The 25,670-nt window shown below is 40.0% G+C and overlaps 1 protein-coding gene across 2 annotated transcripts in view; it reads right to left on the reverse strand.

Annotated features, from left to right (window-relative positions):
- Positions 1-25,670, reverse strand: part of LOC145478338 (myoferlin-like) — a 50,149-nt gene that overhangs the window by 1,865 nt on the left and 22,614 nt on the right. For both annotated transcript variants that reach the window (XM_081456325.1, XM_081456326.1), the window contains exons 19-54: positions 25,385-25,587; positions 24,390-24,496; positions 23,577-23,661; positions 21,927-22,037; positions 20,376-20,528; positions 19,563-19,712; positions 19,022-19,102; positions 18,396-18,475; positions 17,862-17,976; positions 16,806-16,908; positions 15,870-15,997; positions 15,034-15,198; positions 14,308-14,359; positions 13,485-13,562; positions 12,661-12,842; positions 12,300-12,449; positions 11,894-12,001; positions 11,349-11,510; positions 10,064-10,223; positions 9,562-9,629; positions 9,321-9,425; positions 8,327-8,452; positions 7,538-7,657; positions 6,553-6,588; positions 6,309-6,400; positions 5,385-5,555; positions 4,808-4,953; positions 4,555-4,694; positions 4,253-4,341; positions 3,648-3,743; positions 2,835-2,882; positions 2,626-2,716; positions 2,147-2,246; positions 1,599-1,789; positions 972-1,081; positions 169-316 (exon numbers count right to left, since the gene is read on the reverse strand). In XM_081456325.1, coding sequence (XP_081312451.1) covers positions 169-316; positions 972-1,081; positions 1,599-1,789; positions 2,147-2,246; positions 2,626-2,716; positions 2,835-2,882; positions 3,648-3,743; positions 4,253-4,341; positions 4,555-4,694; positions 4,808-4,953; positions 5,385-5,555; positions 6,309-6,400; positions 6,553-6,588; positions 7,538-7,657; positions 8,327-8,452; positions 9,321-9,425; positions 9,562-9,629; positions 10,064-10,223; positions 11,349-11,510; positions 11,894-12,001; positions 12,300-12,449; positions 12,661-12,842; positions 13,485-13,562; positions 14,308-14,359; positions 15,034-15,198; positions 15,870-15,997; positions 16,806-16,908; positions 17,862-17,976; positions 18,396-18,475; positions 19,022-19,102; positions 19,563-19,712; positions 20,376-20,528; positions 21,927-22,037; positions 23,577-23,661; positions 24,390-24,496; positions 25,385-25,587 — 4,250 coding nt within the window. The remainder of the gene's footprint in view (positions 1-168; positions 317-971; positions 1,082-1,598; positions 1,790-2,146; positions 2,247-2,625; positions 2,717-2,834; positions 2,883-3,647; positions 3,744-4,252; positions 4,342-4,554; positions 4,695-4,807; positions 4,954-5,384; positions 5,556-6,308; positions 6,401-6,552; positions 6,589-7,537; positions 7,658-8,326; positions 8,453-9,320; positions 9,426-9,561; positions 9,630-10,063; positions 10,224-11,348; positions 11,511-11,893; positions 12,002-12,299; positions 12,450-12,660; positions 12,843-13,484; positions 13,563-14,307; positions 14,360-15,033; positions 15,199-15,869; positions 15,998-16,805; positions 16,909-17,861; positions 17,977-18,395; positions 18,476-19,021; positions 19,103-19,562; positions 19,713-20,375; positions 20,529-21,926; positions 22,038-23,576; positions 23,662-24,389; positions 24,497-25,384; positions 25,588-25,670) is intronic.

Here is a 25,670-nt window from a genome sequence, read left to right on the forward strand (position 1 = left end):
GATCTCAGTTCGCCCCGAGTCGAGATCTCTACCTCTGGCGTATGGCACCCCGGGAAGAAGTACCACCAAATATCGCAACCTCTCCATTATAATTCAGCAAAACATTTTTACTTCAAAAAGCAATTTAGACTACTGCGTTAAACATTATCCTAAGACTAAACAACTTACCGGCGCTGCATAAAAGAATAGAGCCACCAAAGCCACTAAAAGGACGATCACAAGGAACGCGATAATTTTCCATTTGAACCGGCGCCACAAGATGTACCGCAGGCTCTTGAAGGGAGAAGAGAACCAGGCGAAAGATGTCGCTGGACGACTGTAAAAAAAGAGGTTCTTGGTCACTGTCACGCCCACAGAGGCTCATGGGGAGTTTGGGGAGAAAAAAAATCCGCTAGCTAAAGTGAGTGCAGGTGTAAGCAGTCAACTGCAATCACCTCGCTCAGCGGACGTCTTTGCAACTCTCCCCGAGCCACCGCCGAAGAGAAAGGCAGCATTATGCGTTGTTACAAGATCGTGGGTGTTCGTGTTTGGTTCAATGGGATGAGAATGAATTTGGAGGGAATGCTCTGGGTAAGATACCTTTGAGTGATCTTTCGATTTAAAGGAGAAAAAAAAAGTCATGGTGTACTGTTTAGTAACCTACTAGTGAACTTAGGGTGTGGCATCCTTACAAACCACTGACAATAGGCTCTCTGCAGAAAACTGGGAAACTGAACATGACTAACATGAGTGTACTTTAGACCCGTTTTCAATTGGGTGTCGAAAGTAATCAGGCAATCATGACTTTGGTTTTGATTTTGGTTTTACTAAGGTTTGAGATTGGCTCCAGAGCGGTCGTAAAACCAAAACCAAACCAATCACGCAGCAATTAGACTACTCAGCCAATCTCACATCGTAGTAAAACCAAAACCAAAACCAAAACGAAAGTAATTGCCTGATCACTTTCGACACTCTCTCTCCGCTCTACTCACTTTGGTGGATCAAGAGTTGGATTCAGGTTCGGTTCATCTCTTCCGCTCCCAGCAGGCTTTTCTTCAGCTTCTTGTTGCGTCAACAACTCTAACGTCATCTCGAACTTACCCTGCACGGGAAACACATGTGCTGTAATTACTACAAAGATACCGACAGTTCTAAGAATACTGTGATTTTGCTCGGGTATACATAAGGGGAGTGTGAGCGCAAGGAAAAAAGGTCTTGTCTTTTCAACTCGTACTTTCTAATCCCTGAGCAAAGAATCCGAGGATTGACTACTTTGGTCCGGTGTTATATGACACATTACAATTTTCTTACTGGATGCAGGCAGTTATGATTAAAACGACTTAAAAAAAATACCTTAGAAGTTCATTTCGTAATAACTTCTTCTGGTCGTTCAGTTTGTTGGGGCGTAGCGTAAAAAACGGTGAGCGAAAACACAGTAGGGGGGGTTCGCTCTCTCCTCACACCAAGCCCCTCTCTCCTTTTTCTCATGCCATTCTCCGCGCTGAACCCCAACCAGCCAGACTGTTAGTTGCAAACTATTGACTCTTTCTATTATCAAACCTAGGGTTTCACGTAGTCTGCAATGTATGCAAATATACGTTACATATCGAGTGACGCACCGCCAGTATTTGTTGTCCATCGTCCGTTCCTACTGCAGGCCACCAACCATTCGTTCGCTTGAGATCAAACAAGGACACAGTCTCTACGTTCCGTTTAGAATGTTCTCCCACCACAGGAAGTTGATGGAGGCCACACCTGCGGGCATTCTTGGCTGGTTTTGGCATTTTGTTTAAATTTATTTCGAGTTGACCTTGCAAAGGAAAGATAACGAACGTAGAGTTACCTAATCGGAGACAACTGAAACGCGCTTCGCCATTTGTCGAACGTTTAACATCTTTTTGTTGGCTTCCTTGTGGCTCGACCAATGTAAACCATGCAGGTCTACAAGGAGGGAAAATTAATTTGTATGAGCGATTCCTGGCTCAGTGATTGGCTAAGAGGTTTAGAAAACTTGTCCGAGTGGTGCCTCATTCATCATAAGCAGCGAGATTAGTTTTTTCCTTAAAAACGCCCAACTTAGAAAATGTGTCTGGTTTGAATCCGGCCCGCAGTGAAAGGGTTAAAGCTAATGATAAAACACCTATGATAACAAGGAAGAGAGTGTTACCAAGGAAGTCATCTGGTGAGAACAGGTCGTTATCCCAAATTTGAAGAATCAGCTTGGGGGGAATTCTCTGCTCTCTGATGTCCAGGCTCCAAAAGTGCGCCTACCAAATAAATATGAAAACAAAAAAAATGTAAATGTTTTAACATGTTGGGCAAAGACAAGACCTCAAACATAAGGGATAGTTTTTTGACAGTCATTGCGCTTTACAAGTATTTAAAGGCTACATCGCAGACTTGCTTTTGCCAAAACTGCACTTCGATTTTTGTAGATTTTATTCGCTTTCTAAGCTCGGCAAACGGTTAAAAAAGTTACCAAATAACCCTCCTTTTACATTCTGATTTTAGCCTTCGGCCTTCTGTAATACATGTAACTGTTTTCTTACATAAAACAACTGTTCACTCCAGGCTCAGTAAAGAACGGATTCAATATCCACCGATATTTACCTTCTGTAAGGTAATTAACTGCTGATTATCACACACCTTTTTCCTGACTACCATGACCTTTTCAGCTGGAATGTACAAGAACGGAAATAGGAATCGCCAGTTGAAGTTGCCTGTACCGTCCAGTGATCTGTCATGAATAGCGATAAAGAAATCAAATGAATAAACAGACAGAAAAACAAACACACAAACAAACAACTGACGAATGAACAGAGAGTGTTAATGTGCCTCTCTAGATGCGCACAGACCTGTAATGGACATCGGTCTTCTCTTGCTTATCAATTCCGGACATCCAGCTGCAACCCAAACAAACATCACCATGCTGATGAGTTTACATGATTGAGGTGTTGTTATAGCATTTATATAAGTCAAATTATTCTCACATTTTGATTGGTTCTTACTCATGATCAATTAGAGGACAAACACAGAGATATTTCTTTATTATATAAAACAAGTAAATTCCATGCTGCCGTGAGCCTGCTCAGTAATTGATCACAGGAGACGTCAAAATGTGGTAAGAACATCAGTGACACAGTCCGCTATCGCCTCGTGTATCACTTTTTTGTTCTAACCACCATTTGACGTCATCTGTGATCTATTACTGAACAGACGCAGGGCAACTTGGAATCTATTTTGTTAAATAGAAAACGACGAGAGAACCAATCAGATTCGTGGATTTCCAATAGAACACAGCTAAGTGGCTACTAATACAAAATAAACCAAAGTGTAAAATTTTCTAAACACCCAAAACTTGTCAAAAGTTTACGACATGAGCCGGTCAAAAATTGGCGAGAATTTTTGGGACGCTTGATGAAGTCTGCGCACAAATAGAAAAGTTAACTATTAAACATACGGTTTTCAGCAAGAGACCGACACCTATTCGTAGCATTTCGACCACGGCAAACAAGTGAGTTACGCATTCGTCTTCTAGAAAACGATTACTTTTCATAAAATGTGATTAACATGTTAGGGTTTATATAGTTTTTGGCCTGACAAATGCATGCTACACAAGTGTATTAACGTTACTTAAAGTTTAAAAAAATACCAACTGTTGTATTTACCCTTTGACATAAATATCACTCATGGCCTCACCCATCACCGACACCTCCTCTAGAATGACGTCACTGGTGTTCCAGATGATAACACGTAACATGTATCTGAGTGTGAATACAATTTACATGGATACAGGTTAGCCAATCAAATAAGAGCTTTTGAATCGAACATTCGGGTGGTTTCATTTGTTGCCAGTAGAGATTTACCAGGGCTGAAGAAAAATCCAGGCTCCAGTCGTCCGGGATAAGTAGTTTTTCGTGTCGGGAAAGTAATTTTTTATTCTCACTTGACCATAGACAAGGGCGCAGGCAAGTCGTCTGCCAACTATATCAAAATAAAAATAAAGCAACATTTGCCCAGGGCAAGCAAAATTTGAGAGCTGCTTGTTCGAAGGGCAAACTGAAATTCAAGTTTTTTTCGAGCCCTGAAGTACTATTTAGTACTAGGCGATTCTCACTTGCAAGTCTGTGTATGAAGCCCTTGTCTGTGACTAAATAGAAACTTATTGATTAATACACGCATGTGGTGGAGTTTGTTTATCAATACTTCGCGAAATGAGATTTAACTGAAGACGTATCGAGCAACGTTCAAAGCCGACAAAAGTTAAACTTACTCTCCTGGTTCTCTTGGTGATATATTAAAAGGCATTCCTGGAGGTCCATAATCTTTCGGGAAAATGTCTACCCACATCAGAAGTTTTCCCTGGATGCGTAAACAAATTCTGAGTCAGTTCACGAAATAACCTTCCCCACAACGGACGGAACGCGAGTCTTTCTGTGTACCGTTTGCTATAATGGGGTTGCAAGGCAATTGACTCAAGCGTGTGTTGGCTGGGCAATTTCTCTTGCAACTTGTGTGCAGAGAAAATTTTCCAGTGTAAAGTCATCGACTTGAGTTAGTTAACAGATCACAAACCTGTTCTATTCCAGGCTGCAGTGTGTTGTACAGCGGTCGTGTTTCCACGTGTTCCGGCACCAGCGGCAGGCCGTTGAGCACGTGCAAAGCAAGACGTTGATCAGGGGGACCCAGGTGAGGAGACAATGTCATACCAGCCTCTAAAACCAAGTTATACAAACAAATAAAAAATCGAAAGGAAATACCAGCTATGAATACATCCGTAACTTTACAATAAATAAAGAGGCCCTTCTTACAGTGGATGCCAACCTACCAAAATCCTCCAAGCAGAATTCATCGCCATGGAAGATCACTTTGTCGTTTCCCAAAAATCTTGGTTTAAAGAAATTGTTGACCTCGCAGTACTTCTCCAGTATCTGTCTTGGTGTTCGCGAATCGCGCCACTTGTTAATGCCAGAACTGAAATAATTTGTAGAGCAAATCATTAAAAATCTATAGAAGCAGGCAGTTAGGAACACCGTCCATCAACAATCTAAAAACATTAGAATTCCAAGAAAGCAAGCACTTCAGCTTCGATGACAATCACTGGTCTACCTACAAAAAGTCTGCCCCTTTAAAACGAAGGGTGGCCCTTTGTAGACTTTGTGGCCTATTGTTTGTCTAATTAACGGTGTTGTGGTTTAAACACTGGGTCAAGACATTTTTGCTTTGAGCCCGCTTGACGACCAAATGTATTAATGAGATACCTTGCAAAAAAATACGATGCCGATACCCTTTCACGTTAATTTGACTTAAAATTCCACCCCTTTCGAGGATACGTCATTCTACAGCCCGAGTGGGTTTGATGCCAACGACCATGCTCTCACGTCTTGCAAAGCAAAAACACTTACGTGTTGTAGGTCTGCGGAAGACCACAGATGGCTCCAAACTTGGTCAAAAATCGATTCTCCAGATCAACTACTGTCTCACCAATCTTGTCATCTTTACCAATCAGATCATAATCCATGACAGTGATACATAAATCCTTCGATATAGGAACGTGGGCCGTCAGTTCGAACATCCTAAACAAACGAAGCAAAGTGTTATAGAAGTACTTCAGACCCGGACAAATGCAACATTTCTAACAGTACTGTACTGCAAGGTGTGAAACTTAATAAACTATCTATCTACCCAACGCTTAAAACAAGTATTCTTTTCACAATTATGCAACCAAAATCAAGTAGCCAAGAAGGAAAACCGTAGTACTTTTGCTTTCAGAAAAGTAAGGAAAACAAGGTATAGAAGGTCGCGTTTGGGTTAGAAATTAGATAGCCAAAGGTAAGCAGAAAATGGCGCGAAAATTCGCACACAATAGACGCGCGTTAAAATTGTTGTAAGGCACGCTGATTGCGACAATTTCAGGGATGGACATATGATGTTTAAACTTTAAGAAATTACGCGCAATGTTGCATCGAGTGTCTGTACCTTAAAGGAGCTCAGTCACGGTATTTTCAGCTATTTTGGGCACGTATAAAATTACCTTTAAATCGAAGGAAACCTGAAAATAATAGGTTATTAAAATAGGAAAAGACCAAAGCGATAAACCATAAAAGACCAAGGATGGTTAAGGATGGAGAAGATTAACACGGATAACAAACGACGAACTTGAAAAAATTGAGGCTAAACTTTTCAAGACGGGCAAACTGTGACGTAGCTCCTTTAATTAATAAAGAATAAAGAACCAACCGATATTTCCTCATTGCAGACGGAAAAAATGGCAGTACAAGTTGGATGACACGATGGTTGTTGGTCAGGTACAAGGAGTTGTTACTTACTTTCCAAAAAGAGGATTCAGAGTGTTAGGAATGTATTTGTCTTGATCTTTGATCTTGGTCTTTCCGAGAGACACGACTAAGTACGGATCAGCCTGCAGGGAAATAAGGACCGAATTGAGACTACTGGTCACTTAAATATACGTGACTAAACATTACATACACTATAACGTCTAAATGTTTGGTTTACTTTCCAACTTGCAAAGCAATGGGACAAATGAGAGAAATTTGAACAAATAATACTTACAAGTCCATTGGGGTCCATGGGCTGAAGATCAATTGCCTGAACAGTGAAAGAAAATGAATTACCTTATTATAGGAAATTAACGCGACTTAAATTAACGCGAATTGAAGGTAAATTTGCTTCCCAATAACGGAAATTAACGCGAGAGAGGGGGCAAAATTTCAAAATGGGGGAAATTAACGCGTCTGCTACACCACAAAAAAAAAGCAGAATAGGAACCAATTTATTTTAACATTGTAAAACTGACAGCGAACACGAACAAAATTCAGTTGAAGTACAGTAAACGATTTACTAATGTGAAAGAATGATGTGAAATGTAAAGTGCGCGAATAAAATTTATTGTTTGGCTGTGTCAAGAATGTCTGGAGTGTGTCACAGATTCGGAGAAAAATAATGGTAATTAACGTCGTGGAAATTAACGCGCAACTTAATCAACAGCGCGGAAATTAACATTAACATAAATTAACGCGACTTATATTAACGCGAATTTCAAAAATTCGCGTTAATTTCATGAAGCGTTCATTTCCTATAATAAGGTAACTCTCGAATTAGGTGGTCAGGATTTTTTTTCCAAGGGAAAGAAATTACAAATCTCTTGAAATTCACGACCCACACCTCAAAGGTTGACCTCAATTCTACAACATGACTTTGAGTGGAGTAGGGGAGATCAGTGCTTTCCCCTTTTCCCCCAACAAGGTTGTGTCCGATACACGAACGCACATATTTATTCTACAACACTACATGTATTTGGTGGTAGACACCTATTTCTACTTTGATAGCTAAGTACCAATGACGAATTGATTTGTACTTGCTGTCGAAGGTGAAGTACATAAATGCAGACCATTTCTGTCCTATAAAACTGTCCCTAAGAATTTTGCCGGTTGTGCCTTAACAGTTTGCAAAATACCCATTGAAATAACTAGATAAAGAAAATGCAAGCATTGCTAAAAAGGTATAATGTGTCTATGACCACACGTGAAGGACTCACCTTGATAATATAAACCCTGACCAGACACTCCACAGGCTCACTTGGAGGTAAGTTTTTCAAGATGCGGGGAGGAAAAGGAAGGTTAGGGTCACTAGGCAACGGGTACACATGAAATGAACCCTGAAACAACAACGATACAGATTCAGTCACAAAATTCGTCTGTCTGTCTGTATGTCTGCTTGTTTATTTACAGTCTCCACACTTAGCACAGCAATACTAAACCCACCGACACTAACATAAAGTTATTTGGAGGTCGAAAAGGCCGGACCGAGTGCAGCGAGGTTTGTTCTCTCCATCCGTCCAATCACTCGTCCTGACTCTGAATCAATAAGCTTCAGGTAAAAATTCTTCTAAATAAAAGTCTAAAACTGTTCAAATGTTAGTTCTGGGAATTTGTCAGTGCATCACGAAAATATGGCTAACGATCTCGTTGTTGGTTTATTCTCTACCAATCAGACTTAAAACCAAAACTATCAGCTGTTGACCTTCTTTTGGTCAGTTACATGTCTTACATGTAACTGATCATAAGAAAGTGTTACATGTTTTACATATAACTGATTATATTTAATTATCTAGTTATTTTTGTGCAAAACAAGAACGTTAAAATGGAGTTGAACGATGACAGTTACACGAAACGTTCCCATCAACTCCGCCGAGTATGAGCCTAACGATAAAACACTCTTGATGACGAGAGTGCACACCAAGCGAGAGAGCGAGAGTTTGACCTTTCGTTCTCCTTTTTTCCAGTCCTTACAGATTGTTTACATTATATTGCACTGTTTTTTGTACCTTGAACTCGCCCACAACCGTCGCCTCCTCTCCTGGTTTCACTTTTCCACGATAAAGATCAAACGTCTTGACTAAGTCTTGAAACTTTTCATAGACCTCTACGTTTTCCAGCTCTTTATCGTAAACCTAAACATTGAACAGTTGTTATACTTTACTCCACTGATAGACCCACACATACACTCTCCCATGTAACCGTTATTCAGCTCCTTGCTTTCGAGGTTGGGAGAATTTCTTCAACACATCAGATAATTCCCCTTGAAGAAAAGTTCTAATTCCACGTCGAAATGAAGAGCGAACCTTGACCAAATAAAATAGTTTTTGATTTGACAAAGAGGAAGTAACTCAACGTATCACACACGACCTGTGAGATCCAAAGAAAAAGATAATTTCTAATGTGCAGGAAATTTAACAGGTATTAAATTAGTTCAAGGTTTAAAGGGACACTGTCACCACTTTAAGCATGATTTTGGAAATCTCAAAAACAAATATCGATCACTGGAAGTTGAACAATAATGGTTTTATTTTATTAGAGCAGTACTCGACATTAATGATTAGACCCCATTAGGAAGTGAGGATGGCTAACGCTGGCAAGGATAGAAACGGATTGCATGCGATATAGATTTTTGAAAAAGCGTCAGGATGTCAGTTTTTCAAAGCTTCAAAATCGTTGAAATTTTGTGGACTTTCTTCAAGAAATTGCTTTTAATCATTTAGTCAGAGCTAATTACGTTCTTATTACATACATTTAGGGACCATTTCGTGAATTTGTAACAGTTTCCAACAAATATATCCTGACAGTGCTCCTTTAAGTGAGAAGTCGAAAGTGTGGCACCTTTGCTGAAGTGTTTTTAGTTAGCGGCTACATTGACTGCTAGCTTTCGCCTTGATGAAAATTGAAACCACAACAGGTCGTTGTCGTTGTCATGACAATGCGAGAGTGACACAACCAGATTTATTTCAAAGACAAACGTTCACACAAAAACGATAGTCTTACTAGGATCTTGTCGTAACCACGTTCTATGTAGTCTCCGCTTTTATCATAGTCACCAATGGAGGCGTAATATTTGGACCACCAGTCAATGTCCTCCTCTATCAACTCCTGTTGACGAAAACAAACAAAGATCTCACGCTTAAGTAACTAGCTATCGTCTTTGATAATTTAATTACGCAGTGAAACGATTGACAACAATAAATACTCAAATATCGATTAGGTAACATTTCAACAGGTGTCTCACCGCTTTCTCTTTGTCGTCAGTGATATCAATTAAAAAAGATCCAGCATCTTCATCCTTTCCCGCATCAGCTGAACAAATAAAAGGTAAATGTATCATTTATATATCTCTTCATTCCAGGTAATACTTTGTAGTCCATCAGACTGTAAGCAAACTCTAAAAATCATTCATTATAACTTGTTCTGAAAAAGTTTATTTGCACCTGTCTGGAGTAGAGTCTACCCACTCTCTCCCCTCCCCTCCCCTCCCTCCCCATCACTAACTCAATAAGTAACTTTCCTTTCTCAGGACGTTGTATCGTTTTGAGGGAAATTTGTACAAGAACAGTCCCACCTAACAATGTGTAAATCCTGGCAGGAAATAAAACGTCACCCTTCCCAGGCCTCGCTCACCCGGGAAGAAAAGTCAGTGGGAAGACTTGGGAAGACTAAACTACGACCACAAGGAGCAGTGGCGAGCGCCCGCGATGTTCTGCAACTAGTCGGTACTTCATACTAATACCAACCTGTGTCTTCACCATAATCAACCTGGTCCAGCGGTAAACACCTGTAGGGCTGCAGTGACTTTATACAGTGAACTCCGACAACAGGTCGACGACCAAATGATCGGTTATCTCGCACTTTGATGTTCATTGGTGGAGTGTAGAGCTCTTCCTTTGGAAGATACTGAACGAAGGAACACAAATTAGAACTATCTGGTATTAGTAGAATTCTACCGGTACACTGATGCAAATGATGTAATCTGATTGGCTACGCTACTCACTATCTATTTTGTTGTAGATAGTGAGTAGCCTAGCAGTGTGCGGTTGTTAAAAATGACCGTTTCTTGGCCTTTTCGAAGTGTCTGTGAAGAGGATTTAGATTAAACTTTGAACGACTAGTAGATTTATGCTAAAACAATAAGATTATTCGCTCTCGATTTCTATGCGTGATAGTTGACTCTGGCTGCGCTCTCGTCAACTAAAACGCGATAGAAATCTCGAGCTCATAAGTAATTGTTAATTAGATAGTGAGTAGCTTAGCAGTGCGCGGTTGTTAACAAAATGACTGCAGCTTCTTTGCGTTTTTGAAGTGTTGATGAGAATGTAGATAAAGGTTTGAACGACTAGTAGATTTATACGAAAATAATCAGATTGTTCCCTCTAGATTTCTTGAATCTTTAACTCATAGTCTTAACTGTTGTAATTAATTATAACAACTATTTTTCTAAGCCTACGCGATCAGTATGGCAGCCATGTTGGTCTCGACGGCAAAAGAAGAATCTATCACTCGTGCTAGAAGGGTCGGACTGCTAGCATTTTTTCAGCTTTCCTAAACGCACAGTGTTAATGTTTCGTACCTTTGGGCAAGTCAAAATGTTTGAATCACGCTGTTCTGGGCGATTTTATGCCACGATAAAAGAAACTTTGAGTAGCGAAAAGTATTAATTGGTTTTACACCACTATGCTACACGACTGACTTAAAAAACTCGCGCCACTTTTTTTTATCTAATCAAAAGTTAAAACAAAACCGATTGTGACTAGCTCGCAAACGTTTTTCTGCGCTTCGCGTCAGCTATAAGTCAGTATTACTGAAGTTTTCATTGGTTCAATGAATTGTGTGTATCCTTTGTAATTAGCCTGAGTGATTACTTTGGTTTTGTTTTTACGACACTCAGTCAAAAACTGATCTAGTTTACTAAGTTACATAAACACCAGAAACGTCAAGCAGACTTAAAAACCTTGCTTAACCTTTCCAGACCAGTCGTTCATAATGCAGCACCTAAGCACTAAGTTGTAAACAGGTCCTTACAGTGTCGAAGAAGAAGATTGGTTCATCAAAGTTTGGATTTCTATTCGTGTTCTTAATGACGGACGATTGGATCAAGTGACCTCCACACTCGAACTCGATACTCGGCGAGGAGACGTTAGCCAGTTGGAACTTCTTCATGTTTCGAACACCCCAACACAACACCTGCAATACAAAAATATGGAATTAAAAGACAAAGATTGGTTTGTGCGTCTTGAAAATTTCAGCATAAATTTTTCAAGTTCGTCGTTTGTAATCCGTGTCAATCTTCTCCATCCTTTACCATCCTTGTTTCTTTATGGTTTATTATTATCTCTTTAGTGTTTTTCTATCTTTATAAACTATCATTTTTAGGTTTCCTTCAATTTAAAGGTAGTTTTGTATGTGGCCAAACTAACTCCAAACTACCGTGACTGAGCTCCTTTAAGCTGAAAGAACATTCACCAGAGTCCCGATCAATAAATAGAGGAGAAACAATTCCACGATTTCGACCAGATATTACCTGGCGTCGTTTTCTAATATCCACCGAATGTTTTCGCAACACTCACCTCAATAGCTGTGCGCTGTACCGCGGGTCTGATTCCACTGGGTACAATGTACAGTGATGGTCTGTTTTCTTTGGTGGAAGGGAAGTAAGGCAAATCGGTTCCTTCGTCCTGTGGAATAAGGCAAAACAAACCTCATTCCGACTGGTATTTTCTAACGTAGAGTTTAAGTAGGTGGGAGGCGCAGTGGCCTCATGGTTAGTGCGCTCGTCTCCGGATCGAGCGGTCCGGGTTCAAGTCCTGACTGGGGACATTGTGTTGTGTTCTTGGGCAAGACACTTTACTCTCACAGCGCCTCTCTCCACCTAGGTGGAGATAAACGCCGGCCTGATGGGCCACTAGTCTTGAACGCGAACTTCACCTTACAGATACAGTAACACTGACTTACGGTCTTTGCTCCAGATCTTACCAGGAAAAGCTCGAACGCAACCAGAATCTCTCCGGCATCTTCCCGTCCCTTTTTCACCGGCTCCCATAACAGCCTTGGGGCAGGAGGCCCCTGACCTTTCAGTTTAACAACAGGAGATTCCACACAGCGACCCATGAACTCATCTTTACCCTGAAAAATAGCATCATACGTCTTAAATCTAAAAAAAACATAGCTTCAGCGGACATAAACTCAATAGAGTTCAAAGAATTTCCATTCCCAATTATTAGGAACACTTGTTCCCGGAAAACCTTCTTACATTAGTTCCACCTGTCCAGCTCTCTTAACAGTTATTTGTCACTTCTAGACTTGAAATGAGCTACAACACCTATTACACTCTTACCACAGGATCTCGATCAAACAATTCCAGAACGACACGAGGAGGCGACTTCTCCGTAATTTCAGGACTGCCGTAAATGCAGACATCCTCAAAGATAAGCGTCTGATCCCAGGTGGGGCACAGGGTGCGGTGAATAATCTCCGATACCTGACTCTGAGTGCCAAACGAAATGCGCACATAAGGGTCTGAAACAGAACAAAGCAATACAAACCAATGTCAAATCAGTACCAACTAGGTTTAGTCTGTACTAACGGGGTTCTTTTAGTCACCTTCAATTTCATCTGTCCCTTTCGTCACTAGGTGTCACATAAGGCCTCTACAGAGCGCCTACATTCTTTTATGTCGGCTTCTGCTCTTCGTACTTCGTTCCAAGATTTCCAGCCCGGGGTTCTTTTAGTAAGTCACCTATATTCCATTTGACTCTCTCTTTAGACTACATAGACTTTATAAAGAGAGTTCATGAAAAATTCACTGTCTTAATTCAAGTCCGCCATAATTTGATCATTCTATGTTCTTGAGAACGACTACGAAAATGTAACGTTGTATAATGCACCTGCAAGGCCGTGTTTGGTGCTCATTACTGTTTCGTCAGGCTACATCGATTTTCGAAAGACAGTTCACGGAAAATGCACTGTCGTAATTCACGTCCGCCATAATTTGATCATTCTACGTTATTGGCAACGACTACAACAATGTAACATGATGTATAACGCACGTGCAAGGCCGTGTTTGCTGCTCATTAAACCATTTCTGGCTTAGCAATGTCCTTTAGTTAAACCGCCTATTTAGTTCTATCTTAGTATCATTTCCAGCCACATGTCACTCACCAGACAGTCCATCAGGATCAGATGGCAGCAGGTCACGCCCTTGGAACAAGTACACTCTCAGCTGGTATTTGTGCGCTTCTGTAAAACAACGACCAACACACACACACACACACACACACACATTTGTAGCAATGATTAGGGAGCGCTTCTTGCGGCGTACGATAACAAAATACCGTTTCAAAAGCAGAAGTTTGTTTTGGCCAATTCTTGGTCAATTGAGTTTAACGCCAAAATAAAAGAAACGCGTTTTGGGCGTTTAATGTAAGTTACTGAACTTCACTTAGTTTCATTCTTTGACGTCCACCCGATTTATCAAGACAGCGTTGACAAAAGTATCCATTAAGCAATAAAAGAACACATATACATCTTATTTATCAACTAACATATAGGCCTGAGGTCGTACGGAGACTCGTACAAAACGAGAGACAAAGTACCTGGTCCAATATCAGGCCAGAGCAATCTGGCGTAAAAATATTACATTGTTACATAGTTTGATATTTTAATTGAATAACTAACTGTTTTGTCTTTCGTCTTTTTAACCGCTAATTTAAAAGTGACACTAAGTAAACAATGCTGTATTTCGTTAGTTAATACATTCTTTGTTACCGCGGCATTTTTAACAATGTTTAATTTTAAATAGTAAATTTGTAATTGTAAAATACAGTTATGAGTTCTTATGGTCACACCTGATTCTACGACTAGGAAAATGTAGGCATATTTATCTCTTATACAATGAGCTGTTTTATGAAAAAGAACGATGAAATGTTAAGAACCGCTTTTACATTCGATCAAGTGCAGCGATCGTGTCAGATACTTTACATACTTTCAAATGTGATGAACATCCGTGGCACCATCATAATTCCGCCCTTTTTACCCTGTTGGTTGTCAAGAGAGATTTATTGTTTGTTGCAAATTATTAAATTCAAATTGATCACTTCATTATGATGTCTGAAAATCAAATTAGAGACTTTACTGCTGAGTTTACTGCTACGGATCAAAAGAAATTCTTAAGTTATTAGATTTCCCGCCGCTAAAAGACGCGAACATGCAAAGACGTCAGTGATTGGACAGTTTAGATACCATTCGTGTTCTGATTGGTTCAGGATTTAGATGAGGTTTATGTATTAGGTAAGTCAAAGGAAAATCCTTTTTTAATTAATGTACAGCAAGCACGTCTTAAATTCTTGATTCTCTTTACTTCTCTAACTCGTTAATAATTCATCAAGTTGAAATAATGGAAAATCATAATCAATCTTATGACGCTGATTAGATTTTTACTATTATAATTTGCACGTTTTCTCCTCAAGTTTTAGTCTTGATTGAGAAGATACATCAGACACTAAAGACAGTGTTTGACCACATTTCCAAACAACTTGAAGCTCGTCAAAAATACTCTGTTTTGCACCCTCTTCTCGGTGATTGGATATGTGGTAATAAACGGTCTCTTGTGTTTGATATATTACAAAACTGATTATAGTGACCTGAACAAAGAACTACAGGAAACTCATCGTTACTCGGTGACACTCTCTTGGGAATTTATTCTACCAACCTCGTCACTGATCTGAAACACGGCAGGAGCTGTTGGGTCTGTTTGGATCATTTTTCGATGCCATCTTCGACGTCGGACTAAATCTCGTGTACGAGCTTTGCTATGAAACTTGGAGGAAAACACCGCAGCGTATTCCCAACCTTCCGTGTCAACGTTCTCCTGACCCTAGAAATTAAGCAAACATTACCTCACAAAACGTTTTGCACGGCCGTGAAACAAAAGGAGGTTGCAAACACCTGAGTGCAGGTAAGCTACTGTTAAGTGGATACTGAGCTAGAACATATCTGTCTTAATGTTCTAGCAAGGTGTCCGTAATAATATATATTTAGTTGTAAGGAGTTGTTTTCCTAATAGTGCGACCATTCAAATGAAAGCTATTGAGACGAGTTTTCACGTGGTAAGTTCCATTATACTGTGCAAGGTCAAATTCCAGTTTCCGAGACCAGGCTGAGCCAACAGTTTTAGTTCTGTAGTTGCTATGAGACTGATAATGATGGCGTGGGAACTTTCGGAGTACTCTCAACTAGGATCAAGTATCCATGCTATGGTTTAATTGGAAGATCAAAATCCGAAACTTAACGACCGTAATGAAAGTTGGTTTTGAATTTGTGGATAAAACCCTAGTGTGTTTCACCACTCAAAATGAAAGCTACTGACAACAACTTTTATGTGCTACTTTTTACCTGCCTTTACGAGGTGGTTTTCTTATTAACGTTGGTGTAATATGTGACCGTTCAAATGAAAGCTATTAAACAAAACTCTGGAATTGTTTAATATTGACATTCTTGAAGTCAAAGTGTTAGATCTCACAATAAACACGGAAGCCGAAGGTTTACCTTATCTTCCTTTTCTGTGCTTTTCACCAGGTTCCTGCTGCGAACCCATCTTCTCCTCCTTGACATGTGATAAGTTTTCTCCACCGCCACGTAACTCGCTACACTTGTGTCCACTGTGTATTCCCATCCTACAATCAAACACAGCGTAACCACGATGAAGCTGAGAAGTATCGAAATTCTATTAAACAATTAGATTATGAGCTCGAGATTTCTATCGCTGCGCCCTCGTCAACTATCACGCATAGAAATCGAGAGCGAATAATCAAATTGTTTTAGTATAAATCTACTAGTCGTTCAAAACGTAATCTAAATCCTCTTCACAGACACTTCGAAAACGCCAAAAAGCGGCCGTCATTTTGTTAACAAGATCACACTGCTACGCTACTCACTATCTATCACAGAATAGATAGTGGGCAGCCTAGCCAATCAGAGAACGGCATTCATGATAGAACGCTAATAGATTTATACTTATAAAATATACAACATGGTCTCCGTATGGTTCACGTTAAGTCACTTGGACATCATTCACAGTGGTGGTTGCTTTCTTCTACAGTGAAAGTGCGTTAAAAGTAGGTTAAGTCTGTGCTTGAGCTTACTGGCCCATCAGGCTAGCGCTTATCTACAGTTTCAGTAACATGAAGCGACTAGGAGTATTCGTTCTCCCCCCTGGATGGGACACTAGTCTATCGCAGGGTTACCCCGGGCGCTAAACTCGCCGGTATCCATTTATATACCTGGGTGGAGAGAGGCACTGTGAGAGTAAAGCGTCTTTCCCTAGAACACAACACAATGTCCCGGCCAGGGCTCGAGCCCTGACCGCTTGATACGAACTCCAGCGAGCTAACCATCGCCATCGCATCTTCCACAGTGAAAGTACCCAGCTCTAATTTACCAGCGCAACTGTTTCATTTCCGTTCGTTATTTCTGTTCTCTTACCATCTTCATCCACTGCCCTGTTGGTGTCTGCGTTCCACTCTGAAGTCCATTCCCAGCCTTCAGGGGCCACTATCGACTCCTTATTAGAGGTGGCATTCCCATGCTGCAGAGCGACACACAAGGAATGCCAAATTCAGCAAGTTATGATTCATAGGAATATAAAACAAACCAGAAAAGTGATTTATTTAAACCAGGTTGAATTGGATACTACAACTTTCTCTGGATCATTTCAATGTTATGAAATGCAAAAACTAATCAACGTCAATAAAAGAAACAAATTGTTACAAAATTAGAGATATCCTTCGCAACGTGGAATTAGAAAAGTTTCGAAAATTTCTCGCAATAGGGTTCCTCTTAAATCGCGCCAAATTAAATCTACAATGCTGGCGTAGTTTGGGAAATCAAACGCATTTCGATTGGACGAGCGCCATATTGAATTTGGAGAAAAAGAGACCCTTCCGGTAATGGATATTTACATAGCACCTATCCAGATCTGTTCTAGGCGCTTTACAAAAGTAAAAGAGCTAAAAAGAAAGATCTACGAGAAAACAACATAGAGAACAATGATAAAAAAAATAAAATAAATTAAAAATTCTTTCCAGCTAAAATAATAATTTTTTAAAAGATACGTCTTCAGTTTACGTTTAAAAAGACTTGGATTATCGCATGAACGTATATCATTGGGTAGCTTGTTCCAAAGTTCTGAAGCTGAGACAGAAAAAGCTCTGGATCCATAGGTCTTTAGGTTAAGGTTAAGACGAAGTGCGGATGATGAGTGGAGTGTTCTGGACGATGAGTATCGAGTTATCAGTTCTTGAATGTAGTTAGGAGACTGCAGGTGGAGGGTCTTGTAGGTGAGAAGTAGAATTTTGAATTTGATTCGTTCAGAAATAGGAAGCTAGTGAAGATCGAAGAGGATGGGGGTGATGTGATTGTACTTATGGGAATTTCTCAGTCTTCTCAGGTTCTTTCGTATATCATTAATCAAGGCAACAAATGAAAGAGCACTCTAGAAAGAAATCAGTAATTATAATAATCTTGAGCTTGGCCACTCACAATGTCAGTCCAATTCACAGAAGAAGGATTCCAGTTTCCTCCGGAAAAACGCTCTTCGTTTTCAAAAACGTCCTCCAGAAAATTCTTGCAGCCCGTGTCTTTGTCATAGGCAAAGCTATATACAAGACAAAAGATGAAAATTGGAATTAGCAGCTTATCACCTCCAGCACCGTGAAGTCACACGATGAACAGGTTTCCCTGACACCAACAGTAGCTAAGACTCTGTTTCTCGAAATGATACGAGGGAATCGAAGTTTAATCGACTTTAAGTTTCACCACTTAACACGTTTTATAGTGAGGAAGTAAAAGCATTTTCAAATCACTTAATTTTCGAAAATTTTAAGTGGCTGTGACCTTCCTCCGTAATGTTTGTCAAACTTTTCAAAAAATTGCATTTTATCTTTGTTATTAACTACCTACGATAAACTTAATTACTTATTAAATAAACGCTTCTTCCTCAGCACTGTAAATAACAAATTTGTATTTTCATTTCATGTGGGAAATACCATTTTGAATATCAGTTCACACACACACCTTAGTTCTGGATTAACAAACCATTTTCCGTCAAAGCTCCAGCCATCTGGTGGAATAAACGAGTCTTTATGAAGCTTCAACTGCAATTAAAATCAGAACTAACAATAAGCAAAAAGCCCACTACAAACATACTCTATATTCTTGACGCTTGTAGGTTGCAGATAAGTCACACAATATACTCTAGATCAAAACTTTGGAAAGGACAAGTTACATTTGTCTTTCTCAAACTCAGTCAAAGAAAATCATAACAGTGATGTGATTTGGATAACTGATCTTAGTCAGCATAGAAATTAACGTTTTCATCTCTCCGTTAACTCCTTATTTTTATTTTCGATTGTGAGGATATACCAAAAAATTCGACACAATGTTTCCTCAAATGAGTAAGCACCTCAAAAAATATTGCACTGCGCGTTGTATTTTCAAATCTCTTCTCGGCGTTTGGAAATGCGATGAAACACTGTGTCTTGTATTTGAAGTAATCAATCTAGTGTTACTAAATTTCACGCTGATTATTAATATTTTCATTAATCTATTTTAAAGAAGACCAAGTACCAGATAAGAAAAATTAGTTCTATTCTTACTTTCCAAGTGGAAATACCACGAACACGAAGAATAAGCTATCTCACCGTTCCACCAGCGTTTGACCAAGCAGGGCGAGGAAGTCCTTTAGCAGTCCATTTGCCAAGAACGCTCATCATATTTTCGTACTATAAAGAAAAACAACAACAACAAAAAAAAACATTCACAGCTTCCAACTTGATTTGGAATTCCTTGGTCAAAGCCTTGTTAGTCCTGCATATATTTCAGTGCCAGGTTGTTCAAAAGCTGGTTAACATAAACCCAGGATTAAAAGTTAACAAAAATATTACATTTTCTTGTGTAAAAATGTTTTTGACTGCTTATGTTTTGATTAGTTTGATCTTACTCTAGCTTGAAACTGAAGGCCAAACAATAGGAACAACGAAAAGTTACAAACCTGAAAGCAAAATTTTCGCTAATCCTGGGTTAGCTTAATTGGGCTTTGAACAACCCGGCCAGGTGTTTCCACTCGTTACCAACGACAATATATTCATTTTACTTTGTTGTTACGTCACAGAGGTTACTTATCAAATGCAAATACTGTCAATTGCTATCTGACTTGACTGCTTTGCACATAACTAGTCATACCGTTTCTGCAAATACGCAAAAGTCGCCCTCAGTCTCCTGGCGGTTGGTCCAGGCCTCTTGGTGTTTTTCGAGCCCAAGCCACAGTATCACACGAACGTTAGCAGGGACCTCTGGGTAATCCTCTAGATTAAACTGCTTCTTACCGGGGTACTGTGGAGATAAAAACGAAATTTGTGTTGAACATTTGTTTGGGTTTGATTGTTTTGGTTATTCTTGTGCCAAGGCCAAGAAATCACGCAAACACTATGCCAAGGCAAGTCACCATTACAAAGGTCACCATAATTACTAAAGAAAAAAATATGCAACCAGCAATTAAGTGCGGGAAAGACACCAAACAAATAAATTAAGTGTTGTTGGATTTACAACTGACTGGCCAAGTAGAGAGTGAATTGGTTAAGCTGCACGGGAGGACAAAAGTCCGCGTTGGGACGAATTATCTGTGTTTTACAACTGAAGTTTGAAAAAGCACTGCTATCCTTTTAAAAGTGCGTTGCTGTTCCCCCCTCCTCAACCCAATACAATGTCGAAACTCAGGAGAAATTGCAGGTAATAATTTTTATCATTGTAGGTGGGGTGGAGGGAGAGGCTAGGCAAGTGAAGTTGTATTCGCGCACGACTGTTTGTCGGGCGTGTGTGAAAAAAAAAACAAAAAAAAAACATAAGTACAAATTTGTCCCAAAACTTTTATCCATGACTGTAATCTCTTGGGTAGAACAAAATGCTACGTGCACAAAGTGTACACGTCACCCAGAACTGCTGCCCTGACATTCATCGGAATCCAAGTCATTTATTTTGAAGGATTGAAAATATTACCTTCATAAACAAATCCATTGTTTTCCCGCAATGTTTCCCTCGTGCTTCAAAGTGTGGTGAGTACAGAAGATCATAAGCGGGGATTCGGTGATAAGCTATTCTTTTGTCTCCACTCATCATCCAGATAACAACATCAGGCATGCTGTTCTGAGGCTGTTAACAAAGTTCAAAGACTTTTAAAAATAACTTTAGGTATTCACGAATGAATCCTGCCTTTAAAAGACTAGGTCGCACAATTCTAGACAATTTCTGGATTGACTAGCTGGTTTTAGTATAAATCTACTAGCGTTCTATCACGAATGCCGTTCTCTGATTAGCTACACTACGCACTATCTATTTAAACAATGGAGTGTTTCTGTCGAGGAACTACCGGCTGATAGTTGCCCCGCAGAAATTTGATGTCCTTAAAACAAATATGCTAGTTTTAGGAACATCAAATTTCCAAGGGGCAACTATCAAACCGATAGTTCCGAGACATAAACACTCTGTCGTCTTTATTGTTCAGCACTAAATTTTCTTCCGGGCGCCAGTTAAAAAATCATATCAAATTACTTTCAACTTTTTTAGATGATAGCCGTGAAAACCAAATGTAAAATTTAAAAAGGAAAATAAACAAAACCCACTTAACACAATTTCATTTGTTTATTTTTTTATAAGTTCGCTTGTTTACAAAACATTTTTTACGGAAGAGTACTATCCGTCCGAGTATTTTCCTCGGACGGGCACCATGGGCTGATAGTGTCTCTCCGCGGATGAACACTATTGGAGAAAATTTAGTGGTGAACTATAATCTGTGATGGATAGCGAGTAGCGTTGCAGTGTGCCCTTGTTAACAAAATGACGCCCGCTTCTTGGCGTTTTCGAAGTGTCTGTGAAGAGGATTTAGATAAAGTTTTGAACGACTAGTAGATTTATACTAAAACAATTATATTATTCGCTCCCGAATTTCTATGTGTAATAGAAATCTCGACCTCAGAATCTAATTGTTTAGCAGAATTAAAAGAAATACCCCAATAAAAGGTTAAAACCAAAAAGCCCCAAAAATGACTTTGATGGATAAAATTTCTGAAGTTCAAACGCACTGCATTCGGTAAACTTAAAAAAACGTCAGCTCGGTCTGTTCGAGTTAATCTCAATACATATGTAAGCTTCAGTTATAATTCTCGGAAATCATCGGGTCCATGTTTCTTATGTGGCTGTTTATTTGCTTCTTCTTATACCAACCGTACCTTTTTGGTACGCTTCGGCGGTATTCTAGGCGAGTTTGGTCAAGCCATGGTTCGTATTTTGGCAAGGTGTAGTCGAGCCAAAATATCCATGGCGAGACCAAAGGAGCCTGAAGGGCCACTGAAGCGTAACAAAAAGATACGATTAGCTATTTACCGTACCCAAATTCGGCCAAGTGAGCATGATATATACCATATCAGGTCGGTGACACAGCTTCTGATTGGCTAATTGCGAATTTGGGTAAGGTAAATAATAAACAGAAAATTATGATTAAAAATTAAGACACTGCAACAAAACAAAATTTAATTTTTTATAAACTTTCACCTCCACCGCAAGTAAACGCAGCCTCTTTATAAAGTCCTCGATAGCACCGATCGTTTCTTCCACGTCTGTTGCACTGGTACGAAGTTTTGTGGCTTCCTCGAGGATATCTTTCTACAGTTTGAAATATCACACACATTAGTAGCAATCCACGCATCTGATTGGTTCTCCTATTGTTGTCTACTTCCTGATAGAACGCAATCGCGCGCCAACTGCACTTGGAAAGGAAAAAAAATATTCTGGATCTTTGAACTTCAGGTTTTAGACCGCAGTCCTTAAGAGCCTCTGCTAAAATATACCACCGCACTCGTCCTCGTTTTCTGTAAGCGAGTGGTCAGCTGGGCTGTGCCTCTTTGATAATACGCTCACAGAAACTCGAGCTCGTATTCCTGGATAAGAGTTATTTAGACTGTATAAGACAAACACCGTCGAACCTCTATGTGCTGACACCTTCCTATTACCTACAGTTCAATCACGATACTCAGTAGAAAACCGTTGCAGATTTTCTTGACAAAAAATAGCCTGTATAATAAAACCAACAACTTAAAATCAAAGTGCTCTATGAGCAAACCCGTCGATTTCCCAGTGGATGATGATTGACCTGTGGCTTGCGGGTTATTCTAGTTATATGAATTACCATATTGACTTCTGGCTATACTTGTTACAACAGCAGCTTTTTTATAGGAAAAAAAAAGAATAACTTTTGGCGCATACTACATGAAGTACAAGAGCTGGCAAACCTCTACTACATGAGCTGCATTGCTCGAATGGATTTAATCAATCTCGATTGAGCCACTCTACCTTGTAAACTTCTCGTCGCCTTGCGCAACATATTTTTCTTCCCTCCTGAAGACGAAAGCGTAGTATGCTTTACGCAACTCAGCGCCGCTAGATCGAAAGCGAATAGGTTGAGAATAAGATCGACGCGACACTGCTCGGAGGGTAGCTGCAAAAGATCTTCCGAAATATCGATTTTTTTTATTATGAATTACAAACGCACAACATCTAAACCATCGGATGCAATTTGAGGTCGGTTATGCGAAACAGCAAGGTCGCGTAACGTCAAAAACCGTGTTCTTATCGGTTCCAAGCTTGAAATAAGTACATGTAGCTACTTGCGGATGTCCTTCAGCAAAAAAAAAAGGGTTGAACAAGCCACTAAAACCACAAAAAAACCACTAAAACCCTACAGATTGCTTACGCAATCTCTGGGTTAAAAACTGACAACGTGCATTATATCCCAGCCGTAAATAGCTTGTCAAACAACTATTACAGTTAAAATTCTGAGCATTTTTAGACTCAACCACTCAGAAAATTCCGGAGATTTTCTCTTTTCCATGAAACGAAACTGTTTTCTATTTTCCGGACGACAGAGCTTCCACCGTATTTACACGAAAAGTAATAAGTGGTTTTGTTACACAAAAAAATCACAAGAAATTGTAAATATATTTAGCGAGTTCAGTGCATTGCTTATGAGTGGCTTAAAATAGTCAGAGTGGCCAACCTCGTGTTTTAAAACTCTTGTGGTTTTACAAGTAGCTTAAATACACCTTGTACTGCGACGTTGGTTAGCCTGTGCAGTCATAGGTAAGTCTGTGTATAATCATTGCCAGAGCTAGTCACTGGCAAGCTTGTGCATTTAACGAAACTTACCAGCTCACATTCCCTTGTATCTCCTATTTTGAAGTCAAGGTCGTTAACTCCAGGGGTCTTATGTGTCGCACGGGGAAGCGGTTTGCTAAGAACATAATACGGAAATCAAACTTTGTTACTTCATTGTTAGAAATTTCTTTTGAAACGCACAAGACGCATCCACAGTATTTTACTACTTCTTAAAAATGGCGGTTAGGGTACAAAACACGTAGTTCATCTGAGGTTTTACAGGGCTACGTTGCTGCTCAAAGATAGCCCGCGCTAAGCCAAAGAAAACAGGTTTTTCTGTGCCACACGTTCTACCGAGGAACAACAGGGCCAAGGTTTGACCAAGTTGCCTCCTTACCCCCGCCGAAAATCCATAATCTCCTTGCAAATTGATTCTAAAAACTTCTTAATCGGTTCTTTTGCGTTCAGATATCGTTTCACTCGACTGACTGTTAAGCGAAATTGTTAAGTTTTAGTTTAGCAGTGGTCTACTGATTAGCACGCTGTACTCTGGATCAAACAGTCCGGGTTTGAGCCCTGGCCGGGTACATTGTGTTGTGTTCTTGGGCAAGACACTTGACTCCCACAGTGCTTCTCTCCACCCACGTGCATAAATGGGTACTGGTGAATTTAATGCTGGGGGGTAACCCTGCGATGGACTGGCATACCATCCAGGAGGGAATAGAAATACCCCTAGTCGCTTCATGCTACAAAAGCCAGAAATATGGCACCAGTTGCATAGTTTATTTGTAGCGTATTGAAAGTGTCTCAAAGATGCAGTCTGATGCATTACAAATCACTGGAAAGCATTTAATGCCTTCTTACCTGCAACTATCTATCAACGTGTCCAGGAGTTTCATAATAAGAACTGCGACATTGGTCAGCGAGGCATTTTCGGAGATGGCCAGTTGAACCTTTTCCAGGTCGGTTTCCTAGTATTAGAAAATGCAAGTAAAACATAAACACAAGGACTTATAAATCAAATTCTGCTATGATGACAGAGCTTTAGCATACTCTGGTCATTTCTATACAAACCATGGTTCTGTGAAGTTGTAGAGAACATGTAAATGTACGCACGAAATGTGACATACAGTAAGTGTAAAATGAGTGGGAGGCAATACTGTGTATATAAACAAATCCAAAATGGTTAAAAACAGGCGATGCGAAAATTGTTGTGTCTAGTGAAAGGTAAGGTAAGGTAAAGTCTGCATACGAGCCAAGTGGCCCATCAGGCCGGAGCTTATCCCGGTTTCTGTAGCATGAAGCGACTAGGAGTATTTCTACTCCCCCCTGGATGGGATGCTAGTCCATCGCAGGGTTACCCCCAGCATTAAGTTCGCCGGTACCCATTTATACACCTGGGTGGAGAGAGGTACTGTGAGAGTAAAGTGTCTTGCCCAAGAACACAACACAATGTCCCCGGCCAGGGCTCGAACCCGGACCGCTCGATCCGGAGACGAGCGCACTAACCATGAGGCCACCGCGCCTCCCTGTGTCTAGTGAAAGGTAAGCATAATAATACATGTATGTGTCTGATGCTTACCTTCACCTAAAGAAGTTTTGTGTATAAAACTGGAATGAAATGGAATTGGTTTACAACTACTGAACGTGCACTGTTCAAGGTAAGGGTAACTATAGGTCCAGAAGGTGTACATGTCCCTTATTCTTGTCGAATTGCATGAAACAGACGCGTACGTTGTATGCCACAGGGTATCTAATGCAATAAAATATTCCTTGTCTGCTATGAAAAGAGTAAGCCACTTTCACAACACTGGAGTCATCTTTACTGCATTAATCTATTTTTTTCTACATGCACTCACAAGTTGTTCGCACATCCGAGTGAGGATGTTAAGTGGCTCCAGTCTGAAAGCGATGTCCTCCCAATGACTGTCCACGTTACAGCATGGTTTAATATCATTCCAAGGCAGAAAGTAATAGAAGCTGCCGTCAAATATGGCGTTTGTTGGTGAAGTAGAAGATGATGACGGTGGAACTGACAAATCAAGCTGGTTTCCATAGTTACCTACGAAACAACAAATGACCAGAGTGGAAATTTGGGCAGCAGAAACTTACGAAACGCACTATCCTGTCGAAGGGCTACTCTTG

Source organism: Orbicella franksi, chromosome 2 (assembly GCF_964199315.1).
Source record: "Orbicella franksi chromosome 2, jaOrbFran1.1, whole genome shotgun sequence".
Taxonomy (NCBI): domain Eukaryota; kingdom Metazoa; phylum Cnidaria; class Anthozoa; order Scleractinia; family Merulinidae; genus Orbicella; species Orbicella franksi.